The sequence below is a fragment of the Nelumbo lutea genome, chromosome 6 (assembly GCF_056320005.1).
Source record: "Nelumbo lutea isolate HS-2025 chromosome 6, American lotus-T2T, whole genome shotgun sequence".
Taxonomy (NCBI): Eukaryota; Viridiplantae; Streptophyta; class Magnoliopsida; order Proteales; family Nelumbonaceae; genus Nelumbo; species Nelumbo lutea.
The window spans coordinates 27108429-27118605 of NC_142689.1; the positions used below are offsets into that span (position 1 = coordinate 27108429).

The 10177-nt window shown below is 38.3% G+C and overlaps 1 protein-coding gene across 1 annotated transcript; it reads right to left on the reverse strand.

The window, feature by feature from the left end:
• Window positions 1–2387: 2387 nt before the first annotated feature.
• LOC148848144 (hsp70-Hsp90 organizing protein 3-like) lies at window positions 2388–8860 on the reverse strand. The gene is made up of 7 exons (XM_088950496.1): window positions 6934–8860; window positions 4202–4490; window positions 3604–3689; window positions 3288–3511; window positions 3134–3200; window positions 2992–3051; window positions 2388–2886 (listed from the first exon to the last, which is right to left on the reverse strand). Exons 1-7 carry the CDS (start codon window positions 7831–7833, stop codon window positions 2773–2775), a joined length of 1740 nt encoding a protein of 579 aa, XP_088806622.1. The 5' UTR covers window positions 7834–8860; the 3' UTR covers window positions 2388–2772.
• Window positions 8861–10177: the final 1317 nt, after the last annotated feature.

A 10177-nucleotide genomic window follows, 5' to 3' on the forward strand; every position in this document is an offset into this window, starting at 1 on the left:
AATGTACTACCGAATTATTGGGCTATGATTTGTGGTTGAGTATAAACCAAGTCCTTCTATTGTTGTGGCCAATGCTTTGTCCAAGCCCGAGAGTTGAGCTATATGGGGGTTTCATAGCTACAGTTTTAGGGCCAAATCAAACAAGAAGCCCAATGAGATTCTGAATTGGCCCAGGTTTAAGCCTAATGGGCATAAGATCCCAGTAATGTGCCCAGTTATTCAGTGGTCAAGTATTCTCTATTTTATAAGGGTTAGTTGGTTGTAGCCCGGAATTTTGCCCATCATTAAAACCTTTTGTAGTTGGTTCATGATTCAGCCCTCAGAGGGTATTCAGTCGTACTCGAAACATATTAACAACTGGTGGCACATTTCTTCTATCTGGGGATGAAGAAAATGGTATAGTCTTGTATAGCTTCTTTTGCAACTTTTCAGCAACAAAAATACATCACCCAGTCATCGATTGGGCTACTACAGCCTTTGCCAATTCCAAACCAAATCAGTAGGAAATTGGTTATTTTTATGGTGACAAACCTACCAAGTACACCCATTTTGTTGCATTACCACACCCCTATACTACCAATATTAATAGCAGCAAAGGCATTCATTGATAATGTAGCAAAGTTGCATGGCACCTTGATATAGTCAGAGGCCAAAATCCACTCTTTATGAGTAGATATTGGAAAGCCTATTTCAAGCACCACAAAGTTCTACTAACTGCCATCCTCGTACGAATGGAATGGTTAGACGTAAGTGATGAATCGCTATTTGAGAACTTATCTAAGGTGCTCCATTGGTAAGAATCCAATATAGTGGACATATTAGCTGCCTTGGGCTAAAGCTAAATACTGTTTCAACACCACTTTCCATACTTCTATGGAGATCACTCCCTTCAAGGTTGTTTATGGACAGGATTCTCCTTCGCTCTTGCCCTGTGAGAAGGAGTCCTCTTCTATTATTGTTGAGGTAGACTAACAATTATCATCTTGAGATGAGTTGTTGCAGTCCCTCGAGAAACACCTGCAACAAGCCCAAGAAAGAATGAAGTGAGTTTATGACTAGAAACATCAAAATGTGGAATACAAGCTAGGAGACATTTTCTTAAGCTGCAACTCTACTAGCAATCTTTTTTAGCCCGTTGAGCTTGGTAGAAATTATCACATAGATACTTTGGTCCCTTCAAGATTCTAGAAAGGATTGGCCTAGCTTACAAACTGGATTTATTTGCATTTTCCAAGCTGCACCTAGGCCATGTTTGGGTGTGCTTATATTAAAAATAAGTGCTTAAAAGAAGTATTTATTCAAACAAGCATTTATTTGTATTTGGTACCTAACTTTTTTAAGTGCTTATTTTAAAAAAGGAAGAATGACTGTTCAGCCCATGGTCAAAATTTTTAGGCTCAAAGTATAATTGGGGTAGATGCCAATTCATGGGCATGCATTGATTTATAGGGTGGGGGTTTTTGACATTTTGAATGTTTATAGATCTACTGTGGATTTCAGAAATCTGTATTGGGCTTGTCTGTACCTCTCCATTTAAAAAATAAAGAACTTAGTTCTTATTGGGCATTTAATAATCTTTTTCTCTAATAAGCACTTAAATAAGCATTTGTGGCTATTTTGTCATTCATCTTCTTTCAAATTTTACAAAATCACTTTTACAAAAATACTTTTATGAAAAAAACTTTAATAAAAACATTTTTATGAAAATACTTTTATAAAAGCATTTTTATAAAAATACTTTTTATAAAAATACTTTTTATAAAAGCATTTTTATAAAAATACTTTTTATAAAAATATTTTTATGAAAATACTTCAATAAAAACACTTTTACAAAAATACTTTTATAAAATTCAACTAAGGATAGTTTTATAAGTAATATTTTAAAATTCAACTAAGGATAATTTTGAAAGAAAAAATTGAAGTGTCTATTATATAAATACTTAAAAAATAACTAAAAAATTAGACTTAAAAAGTGAGCCCTTTAACTTATTTTAGGCTTATTTTCCAAACACCAATAAATGCTTAATGATACAATTTCAACCCAAATAAGCATTATTTTTAAACACTCCCAAACATGGCCCTAGTGTTTCATGTGTCTCCCTTGAAGCCATGCATTTCTATTACTATTGTAAGCCCAATAGTTCACTAATGAGGTAGAGCTATAAGCAGAAGCGATTTTCCTAACCTAAATATCAGTGGAGCAACAAGGCCCGGACACTTCAGCTGCAGCCTAGGCCCAAGATCCAACTCGGTGCTGACCCAGAGAGATTCCCTACAAACCATCTCTTAAATATGTATATTCTATGAAGACAAATCAGCATAATTAGTTACCAGCTTGTTAATCTTGATGAAAATGGATGTACAATGCTACAAGTGGCCATTCGAAATTGAAATCAGAGAAATTTTCCTCATATTCTCTCTCTGAGGCGGAGTACCCTCGAAGTAGCTCCAGTTCCCTGTTCTGTTCACAGCTCTATCACTTAACGCTAATAAAAACAGAAGATTCTAGAAAGACCCAGAGACGAAGACTGAAAAAGATAATACAGTATTAAAATGATAAATGTGGGAATGACGATTACCAAACCAAATGATCGACCATGACACAAAGATCCCCCAAAAGCCGAAACTGAATCTCGGCAATTCAAAATTTTCAAATATAAGTTTGACTAAACCGTCCACTCAAATACAAACGGGGAATAATAGGACAATAAAGACGACATTCACTTGATGTTTGCTCATGCTCAGTCACCGTTTCTGTCTTCCCTTTCAACATTATCTAATTTGAACGATCCCTGCGCTAACCAGCTTCTGTATCTTGTGCATCACCTGAGGGTTCTTAAGATGCTCTTGTGCGGCCTTGGGGTTCTCCTGGAAGTCAATCAATACCTGTACACCGACACATAATATCCCATAATAAACCGTATACAACAGAAGAACAGCAGATGACGCATCAAGTTGCCTCAAATCTACAGAAGTTCTGCGTGAAATTACCTGTCTCATTATTGGATCAGATAAGATGTTCTGAATTTCTGGATCCTGCATTGCCTTAGCCTGCACAAAACACAAAAATAAAATGGTCAAAACAATGGCCACAATTGAGGGCCTGGTAAAAACAGGAGATACTTTATCTAACCTGTCTCTCTTTCAATTCATCAGGGCTAATCTCACCACGGTTAGTCTTGTTGATCTGCTCAACACATCTGTCATAGAAATGGAGCAAATATCAATACATGTCAAAATATTAGCACCAGAAAACCTCTTTGACTGATAATGTTCAATGAATGTACCTTCGGACACCATCCATCAATTCTTGGTTGTTAGCATCATGTTTCAGCCCCTCCTGGTAAGTCTCCAAGGCTTTGTCATATTCTTTCATGAAGAATTGGATTGCACCTTTCCTCGTGTACCCTTTTGAGAAGGTTGGATCAAGTTCAATGCATTTCTCTGCATCCTTCAATCCTTCAGGCAAGGCTCCCAACTTGGTATAGCAGGCTGCCCTATTGCTATATACCTGCAAAATGACAAGCAAATCATGTTTCAAACAATTGCTACAGTGATGCCATCCTTTTACAAATGCATGATTATAGAAAAATGTATCATTACCCTTGGGTCTTTAGGATTCCGTTTCAAGGCTTCCGTGTAATGTTTCACAGCCTCAGGATACTTCTGCTGCTTGAAATATTCGTTACCTGTACATTCGGCAGTACAATATAGGATGAGAATGTATGACCACCCACTCCTTAATACGAACTGTTTTAGAAGATAAAATAAAATTCACAAAAATATCCTGGCTAACTCCAATAAATTGAATACATTCATATGCCACTAAGTGCAGAACCATGCCTGTTTCTCCTACCACCCACAAAAATTTTGATGTTAGCTTTGAATAAACTAACCAAAATCTACTCTAATTTTTAATGGGAGGGAATAGAAGTAGTCATTCCTTTGCGTTTTACCTATTTTACCCTCAAAAGTATGGCCCAGATTCATCAACAGTTTCAATAGAACTATCCATGGTTAACTACACATGCATGCATGTGCAAAGTGCAAGCATTCTCTGGATGAAACAACTAAGCAACTTCAAAACACAAATTCCATGCAAATAGTCAGAAACCCGAGAATGTTTGCACAAACGATGACAATTGTCAACACAGTTTCAGTAATATAAGAAGACAAAAAATGCAAAACTCTAAGGATATACCTTTCTCACGTTCCTCATCTGCCAATTTTGGATCAAAATACTCTTGCTGCTCTAGGTCTTTCTTCGCTTTCTCAGCATCATTAAGCCTTTTCAATGTGTCAGGATTGCGATGCTCAGTAAGAGCCTTCTGGAAAGTCTCAATTGCAGGTTCATAGTCCTTTGAACATTTTGCCATTTTCACCAAGGCAGTTCCCTTCCTTGTCAATGCCCTTGCAATCATCTTGAAGTCTGAGCGCAGCTCTCTTCCTCTCTCAACTGCTTTACCACAATCCTTGATACATTCCTCATACTGTGGCACCATATAGATTCAAGTTAGAAAAGTAATAGAGAAAGAAAGCACCAAAATCACTAGAGAAATAAAATCACTATAAGAAAAATCATAAACCATCAGTGGAACATTGCATCCTTATTTCAACAGACAACTCATCACTGAAGCAGTTAGTTTTACAAAGAAAGCTATGGTACTAATAAGGAAGAATAGGCCTTAAGATGTCTTCATGGTACATGCATGCGGGGTGTTCTCAGACTAGTGATTATGGTACATTAACCTAGAAATCACAACATCAACCATGATAATGCGAACCAACTCCTTAACACATTTATCTTTTAAGCAAGAACAGTGAACCACACAATCAACAAATTCACAATCGATCACATAGCCCACAGAGAACTACCACCTGTAAAACAAATTAAACACAAAAAACAGCAATATATGGTAAAAAAAGCACAAAAAATAATACTCTATTCAATCGGTGCAATAAATTTAATGTTACTGGAAAATTTGAAAACAACTTCTTCATGTAAGATTCAATATTAAAGGGCTTGGCTCCTTGTCTCTGTGTTTGTGATTCTTCATCATGTCTGGGTGATTCCATATCTTTTTTTCCTTCGATACATAGGGTGTTTCCATACAACTATAAATGCATGATCTTGTTACCAATCATAGAAAGAAAAAGAGAGTGCAAAAACAGAAAGCATATAGCTAAGTAGGCTAATTTAAGGTCTTGTTGAGTAGAGTTGAAGTGATATAAAACAAAATCATAATATTTAAATAAAAATTAAAGAAACTACAAAACAATAAGTTTTCTCCAGCTAAATAAATCATGGTACCTGAGTACAATATTGAACATCCCAGATAACTTTCAGCAAAAACCATGCCTTCAGTGCACAAGGTTTACAAGATCTTGAAGAACCAGTAACCACCAAAAGAAATATTCTGGTGGCAACCATCTCAACTGAACTAAGCCCTAACGCAAATATTTTGGTCAGCACCATGAATCCTGCCCCATTTTTTGATAGGCCAAGAATCCTACTCCATTACCCTCCAGAAGAAATAAAAAATCATGGAAACAGTTTTCCAGGTAGGAGCTCTTAACAAACCTTTACCTAGCTGAACTATGCCCTATCTCAAATATTTTGGTTAGATCAGAGATGCAATGGCACCATTTCTACCTGCCTTGGTAAATTGGCTCTGATTCAATAAATAAGGACTTTGAAATAGATACTCTAAGAGGGGACAGGTGTTGGAAAAATCTTACTTTCCAAAGGTGGGCTAGTTTAAAACAGCACTTTCCAAATCGAAGATGCAGCAGGTTGTCACATATGACCAACTTCCAAAGAGGAAACCAAACAGACAATTACAGATAGAAGACGTTAAGCTAAGGGCAGGTTTCCGGCTTTCTGCATGTCTTTTCACAAGTTTGTATATTAGTCCCTTTTATGTAACTTTCAAAGCCATTGTCATCTTTTTTTATATATTTTTTTTTATCAGCAACAAGCCATTGCCATCTTTTCCTAAACTCTTATTTTCCTTCTTCCATTTCTCTTTTGCTTACCTCAGCACCCCAAGCAGACACATGAACCGAGAGACATTGGAAGAAATTCTACGAAGTAACCAAGTGACTGCTCCCCCTAGTCTGTCGTCCACCTTCATATGTGACAACATCACGGTATTCTATACCCTTTTTTAGATCCGCACATACTTTGTTACCTCCATACGTTTTCACGCTTTGGCCAGAAAGAGTGGAACAGTGTATCAAAAAAAGACACCAAGCATTTCAACAAAGAGGAAAAAGACACGAAAAAAATGAGGATCATGCCTCACCAAGCTTACAAGCACAATAATAAACGAGTAATTCAAAATGCTGAAGTGGAGTTCTTCAATATGGGGTTGAACAAGGTGGTGGTGGGCATAAAACAAGGGTAAAAAAGAAAATGAAGAAAGTAATCTCCAATTCTCCACTCTCAATATGTCCTTTATCATCAAAGCTTAAATAAATAAACTTCTAGAGAAAAATAGTCTGCAAGTTTTAATGATGTACACAAAGTATCTGTCAAAAACATGATGTCCACAAAGTTTCATTTAAAGGACACCTTTCAAACTTAATGATCACTTATAGTTTCCATTTCTTCGTTCAGAATTTGTTTATCCATACTAAACAGCAATATAACAGTTCCCGTGAGACCAGTTTCTCCTACATAAGATCGGTGAACATGAATGTTTATGTCCTATATTTTCCTTTGACCAGACAATCTATGTTAAGGAAAATAACATAGATGCACTGCAAACAAAATATGCATATAACAATTTTTTTTCTATAAACTATTAGAACGAGTAATTAGTATAGCATAAGTAATGGCAAAAAGAACAAAAATAAGCACCATGAAAGTAGTCCATAGGTATGAAAAAGGAAATCAAGTACACATATATATCGAACAAGAAGAGACCATACCTTTCCCATTTCCAAGTAAACTGCTGCCCTGTTGGTGAGGAAAGAAATATCCTCATCATCCAACTCCATTGCCTTGGTATAATGTTGAATTGCTGTCTCGAAATCCTTTTTCTTGTAGGCTGCATTTCCCGCCTCCTTCTCCTTCTGAGCCTGTGCCTTCCTTTCTTTTGCTCCCTTCTCATCTGTAAGATCCATTGGCTCCGGCTCCGGTTCCGGCTCTGTCTGCTTCACTGGTTCAGGCTCTGGATGTGGGTGCCTCTTGTGCTCTGTCTCCGCTTCGGGGACCTCCATATCCTCCGAAGTAGGAGTCTTCAATTTTACGTTAAGCGCAACCCCCAAAGCTTGCATCATCCTTTGATCCTTCAAATACAAGTTTAGATTGTTAGGGTTTTTCTGCACATCCTGAAGCATCTTCACGAAATCGGGCTGTTGAAGATAGCCCCTCGTCGTGGGATCAGCCGCCAATTTAGCCCACAATTCCGGCCCTCCGAATATGTTTCCGAACGGCGACGACGACGACGATGACGGAGGAGGAGCGCGCGATCGAGAAGCAGCAGACTGAGCATCAGCAAGACCCGATTTCAGAGCTTCGTTGTTGGGGTCAAGCTCGAGACCTTTCTTGTACGCAGCGATGGCATCGTCTAAGTTACCAAGGCCAACGTAGGCTGCGCCCAGACGGCTGTAACCCTTGGACCAGTCGGGCTTAAGCTCGACGGTCTTCTTCGCATCGGCGAGGGCTTCCGAGTAATGGTGGATGGAAGCGTGAGCAGCGGAACGATTGGAGTAGAGGACATGGTTTGTTGGGGCGAGATTGATTGCATCGGAGAAGAATCGAATGGCTTCTTCGAAACGGCCAGCGGAGAAGGCCGCATTTCCTTTCGCTTTAGCTTCCTCGGCCATGCCGAAACCCCAACCTAGCTACGTATAAGAGATGAAGAATGTTACTGGCGCAGAACGGATCGAGACTTCTGTTCTAAGAGATGGATTTTGGTTTGGACCTGTACTGAAGAGCTATTCTGGAGAGTTCTCACTTTTCAAGGCCTACGAAGAGGAGGAAGACGACGATGAGTTGGTATTAAAGGATGCGACGAGAGAGTTCTAGGAGAGAATCAAGTATCTAACGATATTCTGGAAGGTTCCGAACAATGGGTAAGTGCTGAGCCTGAGGTTTAGCGGGTGCACTCGTGATGGAGGGAAATGACACGAGTGAGCAGTGCTGTGATAAAAAAAGGGTGATTGGCTGACACCTCCCTAGAACTTTCTGACTCGGTTGCATCAAACCCCTAATGTAATAATTAATAACCGGTACGAAAATGTCCAAAATATCTATAAAATAATTTTTAATCAAAATATTTATTTTTAAAATTTTTTATATAGAGTAAAGTACAAAAATTTTTATTAAGTTTCTGATAATTATAAAAATCTCTCTTTTAATTTTATTTTAATAAAAACCTCCCCTAAACTTTTGTATAAAATTATAAAACTATCCCTAATTAATCGTTAGGGCATCCTATGTACGGGAAGAATTTAAGAAAAGGGAATGGCATCCTTTTGTTCATGATACACTTCCAAACCCAGAAAGAAGAAAGAAGAAACTGTAATCAATAAGATGGCAATCCAATACTAAACTGATGGAACAATCTTTTGTCTTCAAAAGAGAAATTGTAATCAATAAAACAAAGCTTGAAGTAGATGGCGATCCCCAAAAACAGGAGCAACACCAAGCCAATAAAGATTGGGCCTTTCACATACACAGCCATTGGTTCTTTGTCTACTAGTCCATCTGTTGTCTCTCGTTTGCTCGCTCGCTCGTAAGCTCAGAAAGAATCACATGGGAGTCCACCTTAGGCTTCGCCTAGTCCCAAGTGAAGGGGAAACTACGGATTACGAACTAGTGGTGCAATTAAAGAGACAAAGAGAGAGGAACAGGAGGTTCTATTGAGGAAGTGAATTTGAAAATGGCGTGTAAGCTGTGATGGGTAAGCCCTGAATTGAGAAAGAATTTTGGCGCAGTCGATACTCAATACTATATTTAGAAGAGCACATTTGTTAGTTTGAGAAAGGCGGACAAATAGCAAGGGGCATTTTTTCAATTTATCGTCCAAAATGTAGCGTTAGTCGGACTCTTCCTCTTTGGCTTTCCAAAACCTCCCAACGTAAAGTCTATGAGAATAGAGAACAGATGATATATAGTAGGTGTGGCCCATTTGGGCTCTGGGAATTTTAGATATGCTTTTTATCCTTGTATTGAAATGAAAGAGCTTCAGAGGCGATGACTGCTTCCATTTAATAGAACAAAATTCTACCAGCGGCCGACCGACCGATGGAGGGAGATAAAGAGAGAGGGGAGAGAGAAATAGATGATCGAATAATCACATCTGCCATAACCATAGTCGCAGCGATTCATTGACACGGTCCTGTTTGCTTTATATTGAAACACCTAGCGATCTGTTTTTTCTTAATCATTTGCGTCTGTTTTAAATTTTGGCAATTCTTGGTATTCCGAGCAATGGCGCCGCTGCAAATGTTTAGTGGTGTTAAGTTGTGTCATTTTCTTTTGGTCTGAAAAAAGAATGGTAACCAATTGTGGAAGTGTTGTCGGTCGAATGAGGGCAATTTGTGATTTTAAAAAATTTTAAATGAGGTCGTGCAAGTTAGTTAGGGGTAATTTTATAAGTTTATACGTTTCTGGTCTGGGTCAATGACGGAAGGGGAGTTTTGTTGAGTTTTTTAAAAATTTAGGGGAGGTTTTTATTAAAATGAAACTAAAGGGAAGGCTATTATGATAGTCAGAAAATTCATGGAAAGTTTTGTATTTTACCCTTTTATTTATATCAATCACTATCTCAAGAGTCGAGCCTTTAAATCTCTTTTTTAAAATTGATTTATTTTTTTATTTTGCCCTTTAACATCATTTTTTCTTGATATGTCAATTTTTTTGTCTAACTACCATCTCGTCTGCTCCCATGTGGTCGATGATTCAGAAGCTGAAGTGGAGCTCCCTGGTGGTGAACTACCTTTATGAGCTGCTTGGAGATGAACTACCTTGATGAACTGCTTGGAGGTGAGCTACCTTGATGAACTGCTTGGAGGTGAGCTACCTTGGTGAGCTGCCTGGAGGTGAACTACCTTGATGAGCTGCCTGGAGGTGAGCTACCTTGGTGACGAGCTCCCTAGTGTAGTGCAACCCAACTACTACCAGCAGAAGGTGGTAACGACGAGAACTGAACTGACTACTCCTTGC

Bases quoted from the DNA above. Each gene is read 5' to 3' on its own strand.
- LOC148848144 (XM_088950496.1), bottom strand. From the start codon at position 7,833: ATGGCCGAGGAAGCTAAAGCGAAAGGAAATGCGGCCTTCTCCGCTGGC. The intron at 3,201-3,287 runs GTACATTCATTG...TTTCTATGACAG, and splicing joins TTGATGGATGGTGTCCGAAG to ATGTGTTGAGCAGATCAACA. The intron at 2,887-2,991 runs GTAATTTCACGC...GTCGGTGTACAG, and splicing joins CTGATCCAATAATGAGACAG to GTATTGATTGACTTCCAGGA.